At 35.4% G+C, this 26,651-nt stretch overlaps 1 protein-coding gene across 1 annotated transcript in view; it reads right to left on the reverse strand.

Moving 5' to 3' along the window:
- Nucleotides 1-26,353, reverse strand: part of LOC145268832 (TBC1 domain family member 31-like) — an 87,765-nt gene extending 61,412 nt beyond the window's left edge. Inside the window, exons 1-7 of the mRNA XM_080124491.1 lie at nucleotides 25,863-26,353; nucleotides 21,904-22,062; nucleotides 20,327-20,442; nucleotides 16,458-16,636; nucleotides 12,689-12,837; nucleotides 7,891-8,050; nucleotides 3,694-3,894 (exon numbers count right to left, since the gene is read on the reverse strand). Of these exons, the coding sequence (XP_079980617.1) occupies nucleotides 3,694-3,894; nucleotides 7,891-8,050; nucleotides 12,689-12,837; nucleotides 16,458-16,636; nucleotides 20,327-20,442; nucleotides 21,904-22,062; nucleotides 25,863-25,939 (1,041 nt within the window). The 5' untranslated portion in view covers nucleotides 25,940-26,353. The remainder of the gene's footprint in view (nucleotides 1-3,693; nucleotides 3,895-7,890; nucleotides 8,051-12,688; nucleotides 12,838-16,457; nucleotides 16,637-20,326; nucleotides 20,443-21,903; nucleotides 22,063-25,862) is intronic.
- Nucleotides 26,354-26,651: the final 298 nt, after the last annotated feature.

A 26,651-nucleotide genomic window follows, 5' to 3' on the forward strand; every position in this document is an offset into this window, starting at 1 on the left:
TTCCATTGTTTTAATCGTCGCTTTCCCATGTTTTTCTTTTATCATTTAAAAATACTTAGTCACAGAACATTATTTATACTAGTAAGACCCATGGAAATTCCACAGACTGAAAAATATATGGTTATAGTAAGCAAACGTACTTCTTAACTTCCAACATGGCTAGTATGAAAAAAAAAAGAAAAAATGTATTGTCTAAACCATCCTGATGAAAGCTTAGATATAAACTGAAAATTAGAATTTTTAAATATTTATTTAAAAATAAAAATGCTGCATGAGTCTAATCTTTTAACCGTCATGTTTTGTATTTATTTTTTTATTTTTTTGTGCTCATGTCACAAGAGAAGTATAGGTTTTGAATTTAAATAACTGTTGGATTGTGTAGTGGACTTTCGGTCAGCGTTCAAGTTGTGGATAACTTGACAAAGACTAAAGTTACTTCTCATGAAAGAGGAGAACTATTTATGGCACAATGGGAGATTCCATTGTGCACACATGGGCCAGTCTATTCCTTGGATTGTGATTGGCTGAATCACCTGATTGGATATGCTTGTACATAAATACAAGCCCTCAGTCCAGCTCAATCTGGTGTCTGTCTTGTGCATAAGCTGGATCCTTGGTAAGTGTTGCTGCTATTATTATTATTATTATTATTGTTGTTGTTGTTGTGTGTTATTGACTAACACAGTTCTTTTGATTATTCTACAATAACAAAACCCATGGAAACTCCACAAACTGAAAAATATATGGTTATAATCAGCTAACGTACTTCCTAACTTCCAACATAGGTAGATGGGAGATGAATAATAAATAATATAAGATTAAAATGAATAGAAATCCACTGTTTAGCATGATGAAAATAAAATTTAAGATATGATAGTTAAAAGATTTGACTTATGCAGTATTGTTAGCTGAAGTACTCCCTAATTTTCTGCGGAGCGCTACCGGAAGCAGTGACAAGGCAAATCAGTTCCTTCACTTTTATTGTTCTTCAGTATTTCTATTGTGAAGCGCTTTATTGAAACCAAAACATGAAAATGACGCTCAAGATGAGAACAATAGTCCAAAGAATCCAAAGAATATAAATAACGAATCCTCATCTCAAAAATTAAGAAACGTTGAAGTAACTTCCCTTCATATGATTATTTATCCCTGTTTTTTTTTGTTTTTTTTTCTCTCAGGGGGGGGGGGGGAGTGCAAAAATGAACATACCTCATCGAATCCTGACTCCCGAAGAGCACAACAAAAGCATCACAAAAACATTGGAGAGCGACAGCAGTGGTGATTTTGGCCTTTTGGTCAAGATCAAAGTGTAGTATCTGTTCTTCAGATGCTGCACTTCATTTTCTTGTTCTCTTTCGGTGGAGGAGAAATTCTTCACGACTGAGACAATTTTTATTTTTGTACCTTTTCTCCACGTTAAAAAACGACCCTGGTGTCTAACTCTGTCCCGTGGGGAGGCATAGTAAATAGGTACAACACTCCACAATCTTCGTTTGCTGATGTAAGTACGAATTTTTTTTTTTTTTTTTTATAGTCTGTTAACGTACTCCCTAATTTTCTGCGGAGCGCTACCAGAAGCGATGAAAAGGCAAATCAATTCCTTCACTTTTATTGTTCTTCAGTATTTCTGTTGTGAAGCGATTTATTGAAATCTATAATATAAAGCTGAATGTCTGTGTGTACGTGTGTTTGTGTGGTCACAAATAGGCTCCTATATGGTTGACTATTTTAAAAAACTGATTACATATAATGATAGAAGATGTATCGAGACACAGGAATGGGTATGTTTGATCTGGCAGAATGGTGGTTCATTAAAATTGTGGGGTCTGCGTTCGCGCCTGGTCCACAAAGTATGGAAATAAAAAAATTTTTATTGTTCTTCGGTATTTCTATTGTGAAACGATTTATTGAAATAAAATAGAAAAAACGCAGTCTTGCAAAATATACAGTAAAAATGAATAATTATGCAAATATAAATAACATGATTGTTATTTTCACTTTTAATAAAATTTTTTAAAAAAGTTTTATTTTATTTGAAATATTACCCTTGTACAATATTTTCTTTTCGTCACGGATATGTACGCGGTACAGATTTTTTAAAAAAATTTGTTTTTGGATAAATTCTGGATAAACACTAAATTTTTTTTATAAATCAGGGCAAAAGTTAAAAAGTTATGATTATAGTCAGCTAATATACTTCCTAATTTCTGGTTTTGCTGCTACCGGAAGCAGTGACAAGTCAAATCAGTTTCTTCACTTTTATTGTTCTTCAGTATTTCTATTGTGAAGTGATTTTTTTTAAAATAAAATACGAAAAAAGGACATTATTGAAAAATATTCAATAAAAATTAACAAAAATTATACGGATAAAAATAACTCAATTTTTATTCGCATTTTTAGTAAAATTAAAAAAATACAAGTTTTTATTTTCTTTGAAATTTTACCCTCGTGCAATATTTTATTTATTTAGACGAATACAGACGATAAGGTACAAAGAAAAAGCAAATACATCATAGATAGTGAATAGTATAAATATTTGATTTGTCGATTGAAACAACTATAAGCCCCAAAATAGAAAATAATAATTCTGGTGAAATTTTTTTGTAGTTTGTTTCCTGCATTCTAGGTAAGTTATATAATATCACATATCTACAGTCAGTAGAAGATCTTCCAGTCGGAACTAAAGATAAACAGTAATTGTTGTCCCCCCCCTCCTACAAACATTACTGAAAAAAAAACAAACAAAAAAAAAACAACATTGTTACTGTTTAATAACGTTTTGTTAAAAACAAACAAAAAAAACATTGAAGTGTTTATTATTACTGTTGCTTACCCCCCCCCCCCTATCGGAAGCTATCGGAAAACAAAATGAACCAAAAAAAAAAAAAATATTCAACAAAATAAATTTATTTTACTTTAAAAAAACTTACGGTAAGTGTTTGTGATTTATTTTATCCAAATTTTTTGTATTAATTTTATCCATTTTGTTGTGTGTGTGTGTGTAATATCTTTTCCTTGTAATGTTGTTGCTATTCACATACTTTTAGCGTTCTTGCACCGTAGTAGCTCCGAATTCTCGGCTTTCGTCGGCGTTAACGCCGAAAGCGTTCGTCAACGCTCGGCTAAGATCGTGAAATCGGTGGGTAAAATACTGCAGGAGTACCCTGTTTTTAATAAAAACTTTTTATTAAATTGTTAGGTGAACGTATAAAATAGGTATACAGCACCCTTCCGTCCTCATGTTAAGAATGGCTTTCTAAATAATAATAATACCCATAAGTTTATACTAGAAATATGGCGATTTCAATTTTTCTCCGATTCCGATACAATTACCGAATCCCGTTCTTAATACTTAGTTATATATCTGTTTTATTTTTCGTATTACCGTCAAATTCTTTGCATTGCATATTTTTGGAAAACGTATGCATTGAGTGTGGAGCACAAAAGGTCGGTCTATTATTCATGTAAATGATAACCAAATGAAAAACTTGTATTTAATAAAAAATTCATCACAAACTTTCCGAACAAACTGAAAAAGGGGACAGGGGATAATAAAAAGATATATTCTGTCCACTACAACTAGGACTATTGCAGTGAGGGATCAATACAGTATAAATTTATTAGAAGAACTGATCCCCCATCTTATGTCTGTTGAAGTAACGAAACCGAAATTAACAAGAAAATTTTTTTTACCTTGTTCATCTCAGAGGTGAGAGTCGACAGGCTGTAGATATTCATTTCTCCAGAGTCCATCATGCCGACCATATGTTTACCCCCAGGGCTGACTGCCAAATGATGGATACGGGCACCGAGGCTGCCGACGTCAAAGAGGAGTTTACAGGTGGTGATATTCATGAAACGGGCGATTCCATCTTGACAGAGGGCACCCAGAATCTATCAAATAAAGAAAGGAGATTAAATAGACAAAAGCCAAATTCTTCCAGTTCTGAGTTACATACATACTAGCAGATGGACCTGCTACATATATGTCTGGTTTGTGGTCATTTAGGCTATACAAAATGGACAGTCACTTCATTTTAAAATGAACACGAGACACTTTTATTTATAATAAAGACTTTGTTTATTTACGATATACACTTCAACAAATGACGGCGGTGGAGTTTAGTGGCAGAGGGTGGGTCGCAGAATTCTGTGTCAATCTGTGTCTCGCTTCTGTCTGTCTGTCTCTTGCTTTCTTCCTCTCTCCTCTTTTTATTGGTATCACTTCGACCTATTAACCCTTTTCTTGCCAGCTTGTTTATTGCACTTTTCCTGGTTTTGGTCAGACCCATGACCGATTGATGTCATGGATATAGGTCGTTCTAAATCCCGGGATTTCCCATTGTTTCTCTTTCCTGCTTGCCTGGATACAGCCTAGGTCACCTTTCCTGGGATTGACCCATTGTTCCTTTGATTGCCCGGGACTTCTATTGTGTTCCTCCTGCTTGCCTGGATACAGTGATCGCCCGAACCTCTCCTTAACATACCCGGCATTGCCTGATATTAAATGTAACGTTAAATTCCTTTTAAAAAAAAATGAAGTAAAAGAAAATGGAAAGAAAATGGGACATATGCATGTGAAAATTATGTTTTTCTAAACGCCAAAATGGCTAAAGATACATTACCTGAAAGTACTTCTTTTAAGCTCCTCGGCTTAATGTTCACAGGGAATATGAATTGAAATAGATACATGCAGAGCATTGCCAAGGCCGCTGCGATGAAGGTGGGCTCTGTCTCTCTAGGATGCTAGAAAATTATTTACGCCCAAAAGTATCCTATACCTCTATAAAGCCACCATTCGCCCATGTATGGAGTACTGTTGTCACATTTGGGCTGGTGCATCTGCTACTTGTCTCTCACTTTTGGACAGGGATCAAAAGAGAGTCGCCAACCTGATATGTCTTGAACTGTCATCTAAGCTTCAACTTCTTTCCCGTCGATGAAATGTTGCATTCCTCTGCCTGTTCTACAGTAATTTTAACAGTGAATGCTCCGACAAACTACAAGCACTTGTACCCTCTCAACATAAATACCCTCGACAAACCTGACAAGCAGCAAAATCCCACCTCTTCACAGTTGAGATCCTAGATGTAAGAAAGCCATTTACTCTAATAGTTTTTTCCCCAGAACTGCCAGACTTTGGAATTTTCTTCTAGGTTCCTGCTTTCCCAACTGCACTGACATGCAGAAGTTCAAGTGCAACGTGAACACACATCTTGTTATTCATCTCCCTACATAGTATACATGCAACTTATGTCCCTGATAGTAGCCCCCTACATCAAAGTGGAACTGTGCCTTGTTTGGGGTAAAAATGGAATTAAAAAAAAAAAAATAAAGTTCACTTCTTGTAAATAAATGGAAAAAAAAAATATTTAAGCTGAGATCAATTTGTTTGTTTGTTTGTTTGACCAGCATATCAAATTTCTCTGGGTCATTTAATGCTGTATATAAGACTAGCGGAGGGTACCTGGCGATGCCCGGGTGTTTTGAGGTGTGTGTGTGGTTTTGGGTAAATGAAAACTCCGGGGGAAGGGGGGGGGAGTTAAAATTTAAAAAAAAAAAGTTTTGTTAGGTGGGTATGAGGATCAAACCCAAACCCTTGAGGCAAAGTTGGAAATTAAAGAGTGAAAAAAAAAAGACGTACGACATTAACCACTGGGCCACGGAGACATACAATGGAAAGACGTATGAATTTATTTAACTATTGACAGGTGGCAGCAATAAAAGTTAACTTCTATTTGACCTAATTATTGAGGTCAAATAGAAGTCACGCAGTTAACTTGGGTTTGTTTATCCAACTTTGACTGGTTTTTTCCCCCAACAGATGTTGGGGAGGGGGAAACCAGCTCCCCATTGTCCAGATTGATTAGCAATTGTCTGATAGAAGAGGACTTTGTCCCCACATTGATCAAAGCTGATTGCTTCTAGATGTTTCCCAGCGCAATGCCAAGAACGAACGGTTTGAATTTAGTTTCACTTTATTTATACTAAAAAGCAGGACAAACAGGCGACAGAGAGAAATAGCACGAATCTCATAAAAGTCGACGTAAATAAATGTAGAGGCAACCCACGTTCCCAAATCGTAGATATTATTATGTAGGGCCTATATAAACAGTTGTAAGCGATCGTAACGACCTCGGGAGCATGTGCGAAAGAAGCCTTTGTGAGACATACACAAAATGGTCACACACATTTTGCCTTTTTTTATATATATAGATTAAAACTTTTATACTTTTAGAACCGATTTTCGCTGGATATATTCGGGCAATGTTTTAGCATAGTTTGTTATTTGATGGTATTTATATTTTATGGTAAAGACTTGCTCTTTTTTTCAGAAATTTAGAATGGTTTTTAGGGTTTTTCTTTTTCGGAGAGTTCTTTTAAGTTTGTGGCCTTGTAGTAGTATTGACAAGCTGAGATTGAAACCAAAACCCAAAGACAGTGACTTGACTCATTGGCTTTAAATTTTGGTTTCAATCTCAGTTCTAGTATATTTTTTTTTACTTACAAGACGTGAACTGTTGAGAAAAAACATAAGACTCGCATATACATGTCTCAGTTTCTGTATGAATTAGAACCGCGGCTAGTAGTATATAAATCCAATTTATTCATATTTTTATTCATCGGGGGGGGGGGGGAGTTAGGGTTTAACAATAGACAAGTAATAAGTAAAAACATTAATATATATCGAGATAGATGGATATACGTTAATATATAATAATTAGTAATAAATAGTGATATTTACAACCAGAAATAAAAATAGGTTTAATGCTCCTAAAATTCGTACTAGAAGAAACCGTGGTGCAGTGGTTAAGAGTACTAGGAAAAATCAATTGTAAAAGTGATATTCTCCTGAAGGTTGAAGGTTCAATCCTCAGTGTGGGCGACCGCAAAAAATACATTTGCGAATTACTTAGGACCTTTATCCAGTCATGGCTGACGGAACAAGAGTATGCTACCCCCGTGAAGTAAATAAAGGGTTCCACTCGAAATTCTGTCCAAATTCCCGAGTTCGACAGAAACATTCCCCAGTTCGACAAGATACACTTGAAGAAGGTTGGAGGTTACGTCGACCGAAACGTCGTGAAAATCACACTCAAGATGAGAACAGTAGTCAGATGAATCCAAGTAATACGAATAACCAATCCTCATCTCAAAAACTCAGGAACGTCAAATCCAATTTATTTTACAATCATCTCATATCATATCATCATCTCATATATCATTGAACTAGCAGTAAATCCATTACATGAACCAGTCAGATTTGGGGAAGACATAACGATACGAAAACCAATTGAAGGGTTGGTTGGTTGTTTTTGTTTTACGGCATATCAACCCTTTTCAGGTTACTTGATGCCGAATCCGGTGATTTTGAAGAAAATTTTTTAATAGAATATATTTGTCTTTTGCAAGTCGGTTTCTATTTAACCCATAGTTGGGACCCTAACAGGTACTACCACTCCGGATCAGAGTGGACCTGGGAGCAATGGCAATTAAAGGGTGGCTCCACACTCCCCAGAGCCCGCAAGCTGGGGCCTCACCATCGGATATAGTTTAAGGTCATATCCAGGACCCCCATCAAGGGACTTTTACCCTCTGCAGGGGGGCAGTCGGCGTATTCTAATGCCCCACCGACAGGGCCCCAATTGAAGGGAAACAACTGTTTAGTAAAAACAATACACGATTGCATATGAATTAGAATATATTTATGCGTATTTTATGACTGGGAATCCCAGGCAGCCTGCTAGTATTTCCATATTTCTGAGGTGCTTCAAACCTTATTGGTCCAATGTTCAAAATCAAAAGTAGACACAAAAATATTAGAGATGTTTACAGTTGTTTCAAGGCTGTGTTAATTTTAAAGCATAAAATGAAACATGGCATTCTTACTTGGCTGGATCCATTGTCAAATTTTTCTGGGAGGAAAACAATCTGCTTAACAAAGGTCACTTTATTCGGCAGCTCAATGATGCGGAAAAGTGCTCGTGTATCCAGAGCAAATAAATTGATGAATCTCGACCGGCCAGCAGCGGCCAGAGTTCGGCCATTACTGAAAATAAATAAATAAAAAAAACAATGAATATCTTAAAACCCTATCTCTACTTATACGAAGTGTCTTCAATAAGTTTCCAGACTTTTTTTTATATGGACACTTTTATTGATAGTACACACATAAAACTCTAGTCCCCTTCGAAGTAATCTCCTTCAGCTGCAATGCACTTATTGTCATTGTTCCAACAACTTTTTGAAGGCTTTACGAAACTCCTCCTGTGTGAGTGTGTCAATGACCAACATTACAGCCTCTTTCATGTCCTCAATTGTTTCATAACGAGAGCCTCTAAGGTTTTCCTTGAGCTTAAGGAATAACCAAAAGACACAGGAAGCAAGATCTGGACTATAGGAAGGGTGACAAACTTGGTCAACATCTTCAGTTTCTCGCAAATAATTGTGTGTACAGTTCCCACACTGACATCAAACTGTGCACTTATTGTCTCTATAGACACACGTCGGTCATTATCCATGAAATTCTTTATTTGGCCATGCAACCCTGGTGTTCTGACTTCTTTACACCTCCTATACCTCTCATCATCCCTCACAAACACCCTACCTTCCTTGAATCTCTTATGCCATGACGGTTATTATCAATGAAATTCTTTATTTGACCAATTAACTCTGGTGTTCTGACTTTTTTTCTCCTCCCACTGTAGAAATGGAACCTTCCTCACTCATTCCTCTGCACTGAGTAACCGTCTTGTAACGTCACCTGTTTACAGTCTGTACAGTGAAACTCCTCCAAGTGACCTGCTTTTATATTACATTCACCTACGTGAATCTTGCATGACCTAGCAATTAGACCGTTTCTGTTAAATATCGCAGACGCCATCTTGGTTTCTCTTTTTCCTGCCCAATGCGCATGACAGGCAAACACGTGGGCGCTTCACAGGTCGTTTGTATTTTCCCCACATTTGACGTTCTGACTTCCTTACTCCTCTCACACTTCTCATCATCTCTCACAGACTCCCTGTCTTTCATGATGCTCGATTCTTGTAAGATGGTCCAAAAGTAGTCTGAAGCATTCCATACGTTTCTGTGACATTTTTTCCGAGTTTTTTTAGTAGAATTTTATTGCATATCGTTCTTCTAAAGGGCCCTCATGTCCAGATTGCATTTTTGAAATTCACCAGCTGTGACAATCAGGCTTTAGTAGGGTGTATGCCTCCAATTCCTGCTGTAGCTGTTTATTTGAACCTGAAATCATAAAAATTGGTCAGTCATTTCATAAGATGTATAGCAATAACATACTGAATTGTCAAGAGTCTACAACAATTTTAAATGTCTGTACAAAAATGTCTGGATACTTATTTAAGGAACCTCGTACATATTTCCACTAATCATTCGAAAGTTAAATACCTTGCAACTAAAATTCGATTCAAGTTATTTGGCAAAAAAAAAATAAAGACATGCTTCAATTGTTATATAAGAAAAGGATGGTAGGAATTTATTTTCAAGTTTAAAACAGAATTTTATTGCATATTCTTCTTTTAAAGTGTCCTTACATCCAGATTGCATTTTTGAAAATCTCCTGTTGTGACAATCGGGCTTTAGTAGATGTTAGGATGATACAAAAGTATAATGCAAAGAAGGAGAGGAGACTGATAGGGCGACAATTGAGAGGGTTCTTCTTTTCACCAAAATTTTGGTACCGCAGAGGCAATCTTCCAGCTATTCAGGAAGCAAAAACGGTTTTATGACAATAGCTTAATAAAGGGGGAAAAATTATTTTCTTCTTTTCGGATCCTAGAGTCTGACAGGAATGTCCATGAACAGAGTTTTTTTGCAAAAGGGTCTGTGGAACACATTAGCATGGGACTACTTCCCTCTGTAGATTACAACTTCTGAACTTTTCCATTCCATCCATCATTCTCAATCCTCTTATGTTCTTTATTTCTCATCAAACGAGCCAGTAATACCTAGTGTGGTATTAATCCTATGCGAGCTATTCCAAAGGAGAAAGTTTACAGGGAATATCAAATTCACAAGCTCTTCCCAGCTACAGGCATATCCTTGTCATGGGGAGATGGCATACAGGGCTTAGCCTTTCTAAATTGTCACCAATCTGGTTGTTAGGACGATAAAAAAGCACAATACAAGGGGAGTAATTCTTTACTCCTTTGGGTAAAGTTGCCTCCCCTTGGACAAGACTTTAAATTCTCGCTACTTCTTGCGAGATCAACGACCGGAAGTAGAGAGTGGACGGAAATCAGAGTGACTTTCAAAATGGAGAAATGAGCATCATTTCCGTTCGTTCCAGTTATCACACTTGGACTTCTAACCTTACATGTATTATGTTTGAATTGTCGTTACGTGTGTGTGTGTGTGTGTGTCTCCATAATAAACGTATATCGTTATGTAACGACAAATGATTTTCTTATTTGTTCATAATTGTTCCATTCTTTCATCATGTGCTGCAAACATACCCACATGAAGGCTGGACAAGATGCGGTAAGATATTTTATGTTATATTGATCCTAACGCATCCCACGATATAACACTGGTACTGGCCAGGCTCCACATGGCTTAACTTTGGTGATCTAATGAGAACCAGTGGGTCAGAAATATTCCATCAATCATTTTCAATCCACTCGTCATGTTCTTTATTTATCAAACCGGTAATTCTAGGTGGGCTATGGCAACTTCCTCTGAAGGATGAAGTTTATGGGGAATATTCTCAGCCACATGTACATCCTAGACATAGGAAGATGGCATGCAGTGCTTAGTATTCACAAATGGTCACCCATCTGGTTATATTGATTCTAACGCATCCCACTATATAACAGTAGGGTGTATTCCAATTCCTGCTGTAGCTGTTCATCTGAACCTGAAATCAAAAAAATTGGTCAGTCATTTCATAAGATGTATAGCAATAACATTGAATTTTCAGGAGTCTACAACTATTTAAAATGCCTGTACAAACAACGTCTGGAAACTTATTAAAGGCACCGCATATATAAAAGGCACATTGTGTGTGTGTGTGTGTGTTGATTTTATTACCTATGGACTCTGAAATGGCTGGAACGATTTTTTTGAAATTATACAAAAATGTACTTTATGTATCTGGGAGTATTCTTAGATGGGTTTTACATTGGAATACCTCCGATAAGTATTGAAAATCAGTAATTGAAAAAAATCCAGTTGAAAAAGGGACAATCCAATTTTGACAAAAGTTAACATCCTTACACAGCCTAACATCACAAGTGCAACTGAGAAGTTTTATCACTGCACAAGCAGGAGGGCTCAGTGTATAAAATCAACAGGAGGCTCAAAATAAATGTTTGGTAAATATTACCTCACGTTACAATAGAACACCGACCACTCTAATTTGTTTTTTTAGGCATATTCGAGGTCGCTGACAACGAATCTGATAATCAAATCCGGCGAAAATGTACCATTTGTATGGTATTAACCCCTAGACCCTTGGACTATTTTGCACCATTTCACCGCCTTCAGTAGTGTTTTTCTTACATGATGCGTTCACGTGCGAATGGGTGTAGTGAAGTGACTTATCACATTGTGCAGGAATCTTTAACCGACCATTTGAAATAAGAAACGTTTAAACAAAAATATATGTGGTTCATTTTTTTTTTTTTTTTTTTACATAGTTTTTAATTGATCTAAAACAAAGTTTTCACAAGCAGTTTACAAAAACATAAGCACCAAACATCAAAATATTACATATGGAAGAGTCTGCTGTGGAATTTTCATAGGTCCCGCTAATTATTTTATCATTACCACTAGCAGTGAAAGATTTTGTTTTAAACAAAATCAAATAAAAAAGACAATTAAAGGAATCATTTTTGGCATCAGAAAAATAGGCACAATTTTTTTCTGATTCCGATACCCTAAAAAGTTCTGATTTTTCCGATTCCCGATTAATCGTTCCAACACTGCTTAAAAAAATCTCTAATTGTTTCAAATGGATGCCATAAACCTTAATTCGATGTACCATATCATAAGAAAGGGTCATACAATTAAATATGCAGGAGTGATGACGCGGAGATCTACAAACATCCAAAAAGAATGAAAAATAAAGAACCAAACCAAATACCAATGGAACAGGTTGGTAAGGCCCTCCCAACACGTTTGACAAGTGTCAGACCACCCACAATTCTCCAGGTCAACCAAAAACAAACAGGTTAGTTTCTGAATGGGAGTGGGAGCTAAGTGAAATGACATGAAAAATAAAAAGGCCAAGAAACCATTAAAAATTCTATAAACATAATAATAATAAAGGGTTGGGTTTGAGACTCCTAACAAACGGTTTCCCAGTTCGATACAAAACACCTGATGAAGGCCGGACGGCAAAACGGCCGAAACGTTGTGACTATAACAACCAAGATGAGGAAGTCAGTCCGACAATCTCAATAAATGAAAACACTGCATCTCAAAAATACAGACACTTACTAAACATATAATAGGTTGCATAGTTTTAGCTTCAGACAGACAGATACCAAATCTCCATCAGTAATAGAAGTAATAATATAGTTTTAGCGCCAGACAGACAAATACCAAATCTCCATCAGTAATAGATTGTACATTCTGCCAAGTTAGTCTATCTTTCTAATCATTCTCAGATATTTTTTCATCCACAACATTTTTTAAAAATGAAAATTCTCCAGAGTATGTATACCTGCTTGAGACGAGCGTACGATATTGCGGTTTTTTGCCTGTAGGTATCGGAAGCTCAAATTTGCAGCTGAGTGTATCCAGTTCCCAACCAAAGATCGAATCGTCCTTGAAACACGTCAAGATGATGTTACTTAACGGAAGAAAGAAAACCTGGGAAAGAGATAAAAAACAAAAAAAATTAAGAAAAACAAGCAAAAGGATTCGTTGGGTTTTAATGTTGTAAAAACATTGGCCTTGTGTCAGACTTTATTAGTAGGTAAAGTTGGAATTTTGATCCTCTTGATTTGACAGGGTTCATACACATTTTTCAATGCACCTTTTCAAGGTTTTTTCGGACAAAATTCAAGAAAGTATACGTCTGATTCTGTAACCATAACTATCACAATGCTTTATCATAACTTTGCTTAATGTGTCTCTGGGTAAGTTTATTTATTCCCACAATAGATAGATTAGCTTATATTGTATCAATAAAATTTTCATCTATGGCTATAACGACCAAGTTTTGATTTGAGCTTGAAGCAGGGACTTTTCTAGTTGCGCAAAAAGAGTCAATGAAACACGTCAAGACGAAGTTACTTAACGGAAGGAAGAAAACCTGGAAGGGAGACCAAAAGAAAAAAAAATTTTTTAATTTAAATATTTCTATTTACTTGCCTCCCCGCAAGGGCAGAGTTAGACACAAGGTCGGTTTTTAATGTGGGGAAAATCCAGCTCCCCAAAAAGTGGTAATCTGGATAGAAACAAAAATAAAAATTGTCTCAGTCATGAAGGATTCCTCCTCCACTGACCGAGAACAGAAAAGATGAAGTGTAGCATCAGAACAGGTACTACATTGTGATCCTGGCCTAAATGCCAAGAATGAAATGTTTAAATGTTGTAAAAATATTTGCCTTGTGTCAGACTTTCTTAGCAAGTAAAGTTGTAACTTTAATCCTACTGATTTAATAGGGTTCATAGATTTCCAATGCCCATTTTCAAGGACCTTTTCAAGCCTTTTTCAGACAAAATTCAAGGTTTAAAAACAAAATTTAATATATAAATAAAACTAGCCTGTGTGCCTGGCATTGCCTGGGTGTTTGGAGGTGTATGTTGAGCAAAAAAAAAAAAAGTAATAGTAGGTAGGCAGGCTGAAACCCGTACCGCAAAGGAGGAAAAGAACATGAAAAAAAAACATGACGTACTTGCTGTTGCACCCATTGCCAAACCGGAAATGGCAAATGTTTAAATTAGGGCTAGTCAATCGAAAAGAGGGAATGACTTTCGAAAATATCATTGAAAAAGCAACCCCTCTCTGTAGAAAAGTGCCCACTTGAGGGTGAAGGAAGTAATATTTTTAGCCAATTTTTTTATATTTGTCATCCGTAGTGTCGAGCTTCAAAACGATACCGATCTCATGAAAATCAGTCGCCTCTGTTGAAAGTTTTAGGCAGGAAGACATACAGACATACATACATTTAAACAGACAGGTGTGATTTATATTATAGACGATGTAATAAACCAAAACACTAAAAATATTTTAATAGTATAAAATAAAATATACATCAAGTGCGCTTGAAAGCCAAATTACAATGCAATATTATGAATATTAAATATTATACTCATTTGAAATTTATAATCTATATATATAAAAGCGAAAATGTGTGTATGTTTGTGTCTGCTAAAAACTTTCGACAGACAGAACAAAAATTCACAAACTCAGTATCATATTGTAGCTCCATTCTTTGCTTGAAAAATATCGAAAAATTGGCCAAAAATGTTCATTTTTTTCACTCCGAAATCGCGTCAACAAAAACAGTCCTCTCGTGACGACGACCAGTTCTACGCATGTGTCAGATGACGTCATGACCTGATTTACTTTAAATACTTGAAAAACTGACTAAATTTCATGTATGTCGCGTTAGCTCAGTTGGTTAGCGCGTTGGTTCATTATCTAAACAATTTGGGTTCGAATCGTGGTGTGAGATGTCTCTTTTTTTTTTTTTTTTAAAAACGTGCACCTGCCAAATCCAAGTAATTAAATAAATTCAAACGTCTTTCCGTTAGCATCTGGCAGTGGCCCAATGGTTAAAACCGTCGCACTCTTTTTTTTTCAGGAAGATAAATATTCAACATTTGTCGCTCCTCGCATGTGGGTTAGTCTTTTTCCTATAAGATCTTGGGGAAAAAATAAGTGTTCAGCAGTAAATGAAATACTATCCCGCAGTCAAGCTTGACCTCATTAACTCATTAAAACGGGCACCTGCCAAATCCAAGTAATTAAATAAATTAAAACGTGTTTCCGTTAGCATCTCGCGGTGGGGCAATGGTTAACGTTGCACTTTTCTTTTTCAAACTTCAATTTACAACTTTGCCTCAACGTTCCAGGTTCGATCCTCATACTTACCTACCAAAACATTTTTTAACCCCCCCCTCCCCACCCACCACCCGGAGTTTCCACACACACCTCCAAACACCCGGGCAACGCCGGGTACCCCTCGCTAGTCTATATATGTAAAAGCGAAAATGTATGTTCGCTTTTTGTGTGTGTCCAAGACAAGAAAGGCTTTTTTCAGAGAAGCGGTCGGTCGCCTAACAACTTTTTAAAACTTTTTATATCACATGTAAATCGTAATATCTCACAGTTAACAACGGAGCTCGCCTGTCTATTTAATTTGCTCGACTTCGGGAAGATAAATATGCAACAGTTTTCGCTCGCCGCATGTAGATTAGGCCTTTTCCTATAATGTTTCCCCCTACCCCCCAACCTCTTGGGGGGAAAAAAAAAAGAAGCATTCCCGCACTAAATGAAATGCCACCCCGCAGTCAAAAGTTGACCTCATTAAGTCATTAAAACGTGCACCTGCCAAATCCAAGTAATTAAATAAATTCAAATGTCTTTCCGCTAGCATCTTGCAGTGGTCCAATGGTTAAAACCGTCGCACTCTTTTTTTTTCACACTTTAATTTACATTTAAGGGTTCGGGTTCGATCCTCATACTTACCTACCAAAACTTTTCTTATTTTAACTACCCCCTGGAGTTTTGATTTACCCAAAACCACACACACCTCCAAACACCCGGGCAACGCCGGGTACGCCTCGCTAGTCCTCAATATCTTGTTTGTTTTTCTTCTTCTTTCTTGCCATGCTGTAAAGTTGGAGAAAGAAAAGTCAGTAGTAAAGATCTGCGCCTTGTTTAATTTTTTTCTTTACTTTTTATATTTAACGTGCTTTGCAAACTTAGTTTTTCCTGTTCAACTCAACAGGTGACCTGTCATCTAAGCTTCAATCTCTGTCCCTTTGACAAAATACTGCATCCCTCTGCCTATTTTACAAGTATTTTAATGGTGGATGCTCCGACAAACTACAAGCCCTTGTACCCCATCAACATAAATACTACCGACAAACCCAACTAGCAGCAAAGTCCCACTCCTACACAGTAGAAATCCTTACATACATACCCCTTACAAACCCGACAAGCAGCTAAATCCCACCCCTTCACAGTAGAAATCCCTAGATGTAAGAAAGCCTTTGACTCTAATAGTTTCTTCCCCAGAACTGCTAGACTTTGGAATTTCCTTCTGGGTTCCTGCTTCTCCAACTGTACTGACATGCAGAAATTCAAGTGTAATTAATGTGAATAGACATCTTGCTGCTCAACTCCCTACATAGTATCCCTGCAACTTATGTCCCTGATAGTAGCCCCATACATCAAAGTGGCACTGTGCCTTCTTTGGCGTGAAAATGTAATAAAAAAAAAAAGACATTATCACAATAAAATAGTGTGCTCCTACCTCTGTTATGTCGATATTTTCATTAATGTTCAGCTTTTTTAAACGTTCAAATTTTTCAAGGTCCCAAAGTATGGCCTCATCGATGGAAGATGTCAGGCCGTATCGTCCACTAGTATGGACTGAGATGCGGTTGATGGCTGTCTGGTGACCTTTCATTTCTGCAACAACATCTTTTGTTTCTGGAAAAAGAAACAGAAAGAAATTAAATAAACTTCAACCCAAAAATTTAATGTAACGGTGCAATGGAAATGTTAGCTGGCAGGATTAAAATGTACTTGACAGACACACACCTGGCCGGAAGAAATAAAATATTTGTACGAGGCGCCTTCAATAAGTTTTCAGACTTTTTTGTACCGGCATTTAGAATTGTCATAGACTTGAAAATTCAGTATGTTATTGCTATACATCTTATGAGATGACTGACCAATTTTTATGATTTCAGATTCAAATGAACAGCTACAGCAGGAATTGTGTAGAAGCACCTTTAAAACTGAATTTTCTATTGCTAGTACTAATGATCAAATGATAAAATTAATTTCTTAATTTAAAACTGCAGGTAAAACTAAAATCTATATATTTAAACTTTAAATGTATTACTGAAAATTGAATTTTGCAGAAAAATAAACCTGAGAGCTTGAATCATAACAAAAGGTGTAACATAATACATAGGAGTGTGTGGGAATATATCAGCAGCAGCAGCAAAGGATAGCTGCCTTGCGAAAAGATTAGCAGCAGAAGTAGCTGAAAAATATGCAAATTAGGAAGCATGCGCAAAAAGAAAAAAGAAAAACTGAAAAAAAATACACCATAATGTGCTGCCGCGATGTTGCGTTGACAGCAGTCGCTGCAGTGAAATAGAGAGAGGAGCAGTAGGAGGTAGCAGGACAGGTGATGTCACGCAGAGACAGCAGTAGGAGCAGTAAGACAGAGAGAGTGGAGGGGGAGAGATGTGACAGCAGGAGCAGCAGGTAGAAGAAAGCAGACAACAATTAATTTACTGCTAGCCGGTGACAACTCAGTCAAAAACTTGTTATGTATATAATGGAAAACACAGACAGGAAATAAAAGTGTCTCTCAACAAAAATATAAGTTCAAAGTATTTCTTTTATTTGTTTGGCACTTTGACGGGGTCGACAGTCGAGAGGAAGAAAGAAATGGGAACGCCTAGACTTCGGAGCCTAGTGCGTGTGTGAGTGTGTGTGTGTAGGGGGGGATGCCCTTTTCTCTTCCCTGGAACCTCTTTTCCACAGAAGAGATGCCGTGAGCCTGTCTCTGCTTTATTGTTATTTCCATGGCAAGTGCTCGTCTGACCTCCAATCTATGGTCCCCCACGAAAAACACTTGTCTAGCTGAAACCACTATTAATAATTTCCCCCACTCTTTATCTGTGCCTAAACCTAAATGTAGATTCCATGAGCAAAGCTTCTTTCTTAGAACTGCATGCCTGTGGAACTCTGTTCCATTTTTCTGCTTTCCAACTGACTACAATATGGTTGTCTTCAAGTCCAATGTGAACAAGTTCTTGATTAGCCATCGCCTTAAGTAATCCAATTTACCAAATTTCCACTACTAACGATGACTGACATGTTCCCCTTGACCGCTGTACACTCATTAACCGTTATCCTCGAGTGGCCTCTCGGCCTTGATAAATGGTGACTCCTTAGTAAGAAAAAAAAAAACATTACAGAAAGTCGACATTGAAGAAAATGGACGTGTAAAGTTGAAGACAAGAATGGGCTGGCTGTTGCTGGCATGTGGTCGGAGGAAGAAGGTGAGTGTACACCAGACGAGATGGACGATGGCAGGAGACTTTTAAGTGGTGTCGAGATAGAAAAATAACGGTAATAAAAACATTTGTTAAAAAAGAAAAAAATGCCGACCCAGAGTTTTATTTATTTATTTCGTCATGTTTGGATGTAACGACAACATTACAAAGGGATATATATTCAAGAATGAGCGTTCAATAGAAACGTTGATTTAATTTGAATAAAATAAAATATGCATCGAGTGCGCTTGAAAGCCGAATCACAATGTAATATTCGGAAAATAAACAAATATTTTACTTGTTTGAAATTTATCACAAATATATTTCAGAGGTATACTCCATCTTCAGAGTGTTGTTTTGTTTCTTTGTTTTTTCCCCACCCTTTTTTTTTCCTTGCCGTGTTGTAAAGTTGGAGAAAGAAGTCTGTTTGTAAAGAGCCGCGTGTTGTATCTAGCGGTTGTATTTTGAAATGTTTGAACTGTGCGTAGGCAATGCGAGAATAACGTCAAGGATGAGAGTTCATATAGAAACGTTGTTTTAATTTGAATAAAATAAAATACGCATCAAACGCGCTTGAAAGCCGAATCACAATGTAAAATTAGGGAAATAAATATTTTACTTGTTTGAAATTTATCACAAATATATTTATTCAATTGGAATTCATTATTGAGATGAGTATTATTTATATCAATTTATTTATTGTGGACTATTATTCTCATCTTTATTAGTTGTTGTTTCGCAACGTTTCAGACAACTATTCCTCTGGACTTCGTCAGATGACGGAATAGGAACACTGAATCTTTTAACTGCATCCTTAGCAATTACAGCATTCTATAGTTGTTGCCTCACCACGTTTTTGGCCAAGTAAGCCTTTGACCAGCTTTAGGTAGGTTTGAAACCGCTATCTTCAGATAATTCTCACCCTGAACCGTAGAGATTCAACGTCTCTATCCACTGCGCCACGGGCCCCGAAGGGTGATCAAGGTTGGATTTCTTGGTGTTATAAATCCAGGTTTATTTTATTATCTTATATTCCATGGTCAGGTCCGTACCGAATGATATTATTTAATAAGAATTCATTATTGAGATGAATATTATTTATTAATTTATTTATTGTGGACTATTATCCTCATCTTTATTAGTTGTTGTTTTACAACGTTTCGGCCAACTATTCCTCTGGACTTCGTCGGGTGGTAAGTTAGGAGATTCGGAGTTCCTACCCCGTCGCAGTTAACACCTGACGAAGGCCAGAGGAATAGTTGGCCGAAACGTCGTGAAACAGCAACTATAAACAGATGAGAATAATAGTCCGCAATAAATAAATTAGTTACAAAGAGAGTTAAGTATTTTTTGAAAACTGAAAATCTTTGTCCAATCTAGCAAAACTTCATTTTCACTAGTTGTCTTCAAAAACTGTTTTCATTAATAATTAATTTTCTAACTTATCGCTTTTCATAATTTTCAGTTTGGTTGTTCTGTTTTATGGAATATCAACCCTTTTTGGGTTATTTAATGCCGAATCCAGTTATTTTGGAAATAGTATTCATGTTGCATCCAGTTATTTTGTAGAAGGTTTTTATTTTTCAAACTCTTTGTATCTTCAATCGCTAGTTTGTAGTATTTGGTTTGGTTGTTTTATAGTGGATTTTATTGTTTTTGTTCCCTGCCCTGCAGAACATGAATGAGTTTAGCAATGGGAGAGGGAAAAGGGTTACAGTATTAATGTTTGGTACATTTTAAGTTAGGAAACCAGTCAGGAAGTGTGTGGGGGGGGATAGAAAGAGAAAGGGGAAGAAGGAAAAGAAGGAGGGAAAAGATGGGTTTTTGTTTTTGTTTTTTGCAGAACATAATTAAGTTTTGCAAAAGGAAGTAGAAAAACAGAAAGCATCAATGTTAGGTGCATTTCGTCTCAGGAAACCAATATCTTCAGACAGCTTAATCTGGTAGCGGCAGGTAATTTTTGGATGTGTTCATTACTGTGGCATGAAAATTAAGTAGATAGCATTGGTCTTATTTCACATTCAATATTTCAATTTTCGTTATTATAACAAAGATGAACCAAAATTAGAATGGTGGAATGGGGGAGGGGGTAATTTCTACTCACCTGTGTCGTAACAACAAAGCGAATAATCCGCCAAAGCCACGAGGAATTCACTTTTCTTTCGTAACGTGTACGCAATTGCCGTTGGTGGAACTTTGGTTTTCTTCACCAAAGTCATCCTGGGGAAAAAAAAAAAAAAAAAAAAAAAAAAAAAACACATTTAAAATGCTTTCCATATTTATCTATAGAGATTTTTAGAGTTTATTGCTTCAAGGATTTATATAGTTGTTTTTTTTATGTTTGTATTTTCATAGAAATAATAAAAGAATTGAACCATAAGACAATATTGTGTCCATCCATAGCCCTTGAGCCCCTGGAGGGGGCATAAGCCATCTACAACTTTGTAGATGTTTTTGTAGCGAGGAGTTCTTTTTTTACAGGGTGAGGGTGCTGGCCCCACGCTCAACCTTCTCAGAAGGTACATACAACGCCTAGCCTTCCCAAATGGTCAGCCATCTGGTACTGGCCAGCCTCAACGTTGCTTAACTTCGGTGATCTAGCGAGAACCAGTGTGTCAACGTGATTGTGCCGTACAACAGTATTGTGTAGTTTTTATAATTTACTTCATAAGGGTAAACCTAGAATTTAACACGATACGGTAACCATTAATTATAAATACATAATATATACAGTACACAATAAATAAACGATAATATATATATACAGGGCTCTATGGACACATTTATCGTTAGTTGACCTTTGACAACTAAATATTTTCGTTTACTAGCCAAATAGGAAAGTTACTAGCCAAACCCAGGTGATTTTTGGAATATGGCATCTTCGTTCTGTAATAATTATGTACATAAGTTTTTTCTGTATTTTTTAATAAGTGTAATTCTAAATATACAACAAATTTTATGTTGATACTTGAAGATATAAACATTTTAATTTCTTCAGATGTTTTTTTTTAAACAGCCTTCATTAATAAAAAAAAAAAAAAATAGTATATTGTTCTATTAAACTTTTATTGTTTAAATAATTTAACTTTGTTCGTTTTATTTAAAAAAAATTTCAAAAGATATTTTTCACTCAATAGTGAACTTTGGAAGCTTGTCGATGAAAGGAATACAATCGCCAAAAGATAAGCGTTTCATTATTTCTAGTCGCCACTTTGAAAAATCCCTCGCAAATGCGACTGTTTCACTCGCAATGTAGAGCCCTGATATATATTAATTAGAGCTCCAATCTATGGTTACCCCTTGCTAAACTTTCACAAAAAAACAGTCGACTAGCTACAACCACTATCAACAATTTCCTCCACTCTCTATCTGTGCCTAAATCTAAATGCAGATTCCATGAACAAAGCTTTTCTCCTAGAACTGCACACCTATGGAATACTGTCCCGCTGGCCTGCTTCCCTGCTGATTACAGTATAGTAGCCTTCAAGTTCAATGTAAACAAGTTCTGGTCAAACCATCCCCTTAAATAATCCAAATTCTACCCAATTGACACCATTAACGATTACTACACTACCATCTTACATTTATTAACCCTTATACTCGAGTGGCCTTCAGGCCTTGATAAGTGTGACTTCTTTTGTAAAAAAAATAAACAAATAAAATAAATAAAAAGACACTTACCAATTGCGGTTGATGTTAAAAGTGAAAATATTTCCTTGGTGATCGCCGGCAATAAATCTTTCGCCAATTCTATCGAAAGCAGCATGGAGGAAACGGATGTTTCGTGACGGAAACGATGTGCTAGATTCTAAGACTTTGTGACTCACTCGAACGATGATTCTGAAATGGCACAAACAAAATAAAGAAATGGCACAAACAAAATACAGAAATGAGACAAACAAAATACAGAAATGGCACAAACAAAATACAGAAATGAGACAAACAAAATACAGAAATGAGACAAACAAAATACAGAAATGGCACAAACAAAGAAATGAGACAAACAAAATAAAGAAATGGCACAAACAAAGAAATGGCACAAACAAAATAAGAAATGAGACAAACAAAATAAGAAATGAGACAAACAAAATAAAATAAGAAATGAGACAAACAAAATAAAATAAGAAATGAGACAAACAAAATAAAATAAAAAATGAGACAAACAAAATAAAAAATGAGACAAAGAAATGAGACAAACAAAATAAAGAAATGGCACAAACAAAATAAGAAATGAGACAAACAAAATAAAATAAGAAATGAGACAAACAAAATAAAATAAAAAATGAGACAAACAAAATAAAATAAGAAATGAGACAAACAAAATAAAATAAAAAATGAGACAAACAAAATAAAGAAATGGCATAAACAAAATTTAAAAAAAATGGCACAAGTAAAATTTAAAAAAAAACAATCATTTTGGTTATTTTTATTCATTAAAGAATGATAAATGAGGCAAAAAGCAAACCAAAAAAGATTTGGAATGACAGTGTATTTGTTTATGGATATCGACCCAGACAAGGTGTGAAGCCACTTAATCTAACTTCAGTTCCTCGGGAATAATTATGTATACAGTTCCCATATTGACATCAAACTGTGCACTTATTGTCTCCATAGACACACGGCGGTCCTTCTCCATGAAATTCTTTATTTGGCCAATCAACTCTGGTGTTCTGACTTTCTTATTACTCCCACACTTCTCATTATCCCTCACAGACTTCCTGCCTTCTTTGAATCTCTTATGCCACTTAAAAACTATCATCAAATAGAAAGTTATTTATTTAGTTAGTATTTAGTTAGTAATGTTTCTGGAAAATTGTGTAAAATTGAATTTTTTTTAGATGTTATAAAGTAGACGATGAAGAGTTCACACACAAGGGACAAAATTCAGAATGCATATTTTAGTTTACTTGTTCATGGCTGCAATATTTGTTGTCTATAGCGATAGACTTTTTTTTACTAAATACACAACAGGAGTTGTTCCATAGCAGCATCATAGTAGTAGTTCACTACAGTTCTACTCAATGAATTTTCGTAATTTTTGGATGTATTACTATTTTCGACATGATAATTAAGGATATAATATTCTTTTTGCTTAAAATGACATATTTAAAAAAATCGGTTTGTCGACACTCATTCTTTGTTTTATTAAATTGTTAGGTGAAAGTACAGAATAGTCACAAAACAGCCTCCCCATGTTAAGAATGACTCAAGTTGGCAAATGTGTATTTCAGAGGCGTAAATTATTTGACAGACAAAAATTTATAAAAATTATTTATTTTTTATATAAAACACATTATTAGGCCCCAAGGCTGAAATAAAATCTGAAAAAATTAAATTTGGGTTTGTATTACTGTACACATCGGTTCGAAAAAGTTGTCAAAAAATAAATATATTAGAAATAAATATTATCAAAGGCAAGATAAGTTACTTTTCTACCAAACTGGATATAATTTTTTTTGTTTTTATTCAATGTAACATGTTTATTCAGCTCGAAAAACATGCAGTGTTTACAGATGTATTTGAAAATTCAAAATGGCGCCCGACACTCTCTTTAACACGGTAAGTTTGGAAAAAGGTGTTACTATTTAAAAAACACCGAATATATGTCAACTTATGTCACGGTAACATATAATGAGCGAATTTCTAACAGTATTTTGTCTAGTTTATTATTTATAACATATTTTCCTGAACTTACCGTGTTAAAGAGAGTGTCGGGCGCCATTTTGAATTTTCCAATACATCGGTAAACACTGTATGCTTTTCGAGCTGAATAAACATGTTACATTGAATAAAAACACGAAAAATATATCCAGTTTGGTAGAAAAGTAACTTATCTTGGCTTTGATAACATTTATTTGTTATATATTTGTTTTTTTGACAACTTTTTCGAATCTATGTGTACAGTAATACAAACCCTTAAATTTTTATTATTTTTTCAACATTTTTTATTAGACTACATGTAGAACAATCAAGGCCACCATCTTGTTTTGAAATTTTTGCTTGCCAGATTGGCCTTTCTGAGGACAAATTTGGCCTTTTTATGCTCTTGTGTGGAACCATGGTCCATGCAAGAGTGTAAAAAGGTCAAATTGCACTAGCACCTTATTTAATGTAACGTTTATTCCGCTCAAAAAACATACACTGTTTACCGATGTATTGGAAAATTAAAAATGGCGCCCGACTCTCTCTTTGACACGGTAAGTTTGGGAAAAGAAGTAAAAATAAAAAACTAGACAAAATACTGTTAAAAACTCGCTTTACATATGTTACCGTGACATTGGCTGACATATATTCGGTGGGTTTTAACAGTATTTACAGTATTTTGTCTAGTTTTTTTTTTTTAACTTCTTTTCCCAAACTTACCGTGTCAAAGAGAGAGTCGGGCGCCCTTTTTAATTTTCCAATACATCGGTAAAAACTGTTTTTCAAGCTGAATAAACAGGTTACATTAAATAAAAATACTAAAAACATATCCAGTCACGGTAACATTTATTGGGTAGGTTTCTAAGAATATTTTGTATACATTTTTATTTTTAGGTCATTGTTGAGACTTCAAATATGTAAGGAGATATCAAGGCGATTTTTTTTTTTTTTGTTCTCGTGTAAAGCTCGACACTACTTGTTTTTCGAACTGAACAAACATTTAAAGTATGTAAAAACAAAAAAACATCCAGGTAGGTAGAAGAGTAACTTATCTTGCCTTTAGTAACATTTATTTTTGTTGTTCCCGTGTTTCGCTCGACACTGCTTGTTTTTCGAGCCTAATAAACATTTAAAAATAAGTCCAGGTAGGCAGAAGAGTTATTTATCTTGCCTTTAATAACATTTATTTGTTATATATATTTTGTTTATTTGTTATATATATGTTCTCGTGGGTATTATTATACAAACACCGTGACAGCGTTAGGGTTAGGGTTAGGATTAGGGTTAGGGTTAGGGTTAGGGTTTAGGGTTAGGGTTAGGTTTAGGGTTAGGGGTTAGGGTTAGGGTTAATTCGCTGTCACGGTGTTTGTATAGTTTTACCTTCTCGTGTAACGCTCGACACTACTTGTTTTTCGGATCGAATAAACATTTCAGAGTAAAATCATTCAAAACTTATCCAGGTAGGTAGTAGAGTAAATGATCTTGCCTTTGGTAACATTTTTTTAATATATATATCAGCTCGAAAAACCGTGTTTACTGATGTATTGGAAAATTAAAAATGGCGCCAGACTCTCTGTTGAACACGGTAAGTTTGGGAAAATGAGTTAAAAATTAAAAAAAAAAAGCTATACAAAATACTGTTAAAAAACACCGTATATATGTCAGCTTGTCACGGTAACATATATTGAGCGAGCGAGTGAGTTTTTAACAGTATTTTGTATGGTTTTTTTTTTAATTTTTAACTCATTTTCCCAAACTTACCGTGTTCAACAGAGAGTCCGGCGCCATTTTTAATTTGCAAATATATCGGTAAACACTGTGTGTTTTTCGCGTTACATTAAATAAAAACATTTAAAAATATATACAGTTAGGAAGAAAAGTAACTTATCTTGCCTTTGATAACATTTTTTTTGTTGTTATATATGTTTTTTAACAACTGTTTCGAATATATGTGTATAGTAAAACAACCCCTAAAATCTTTCTACTTTTTTTCTTACCCGTCATCGATGGAAGGGGTCGGCTTCCTGATCCAAATTCGCCCTTCATTTTTCCGATAAACGTCCAAATATTGCATTTTGGGGGGGATTTAACAATTTTTTTTTAATTTAAATTTTTTTTTCATTAACATTAAAAAAAAAAAAAACTGATTCGTTTTTGTCCGTCGGGAAAGACAGATTTTCTTTAAATCATATAAAAAAAAAAAAACGAAAATACTTGTTTCAACTTGTTTTTGTTTTGTCGTTGCGATGTGACTGTAAAAGAAAAATACGTTTCTTCTTTCTTTATAAATTGAATTTTTTCCCCCCACGCACACACAAAAAGGGTAATTTCAGGCTTTAACCCATTTTGATCGATTTACAAATATTATTTCGAATCTTCTAAATCGATTTTGAACTTAAATTCGGGAAAAGAAAGCAGAAGCGAAGCGCGCTTTGAAAATTCAAATTGTATCTGACCGGTGAAATGGAAACACTTATCCCTTGTAAAATAACTTCCGGTGAGTTTGTCTAGCAAAAAAAAAAAGAAAGAGAAAGAAAAAGAAATACCGTTGATCCGAGGGAGGGGGGGGGGAATTCTGCGTAAGAATAAAACTTTCGTTTGTTTGCTTTTGTTTAATATTATTGGTACTTGTACAGTTTAATCAAGACATTAAAAAAATGAAAATATAGAAAAAAAAGTTTAAATCGTACGTATCCGTTATGGAACGAAGTTCTCCGAAAAAATATTTTCACTTAATTTCATCAAGTAGTTTTTTTTTACAGTGAAAAAACAATTTGTGATGATAC

The sequence above is a fragment of the Euprymna scolopes genome, chromosome 44 (genome assembly GCF_053919585.1).
Source record: "Euprymna scolopes isolate OS-2025 chromosome 44, ASM5391958v1, whole genome shotgun sequence".
Taxonomy (NCBI): Eukaryota; Metazoa; Mollusca; class Cephalopoda; order Sepiida; family Sepiolidae; genus Euprymna; species Euprymna scolopes.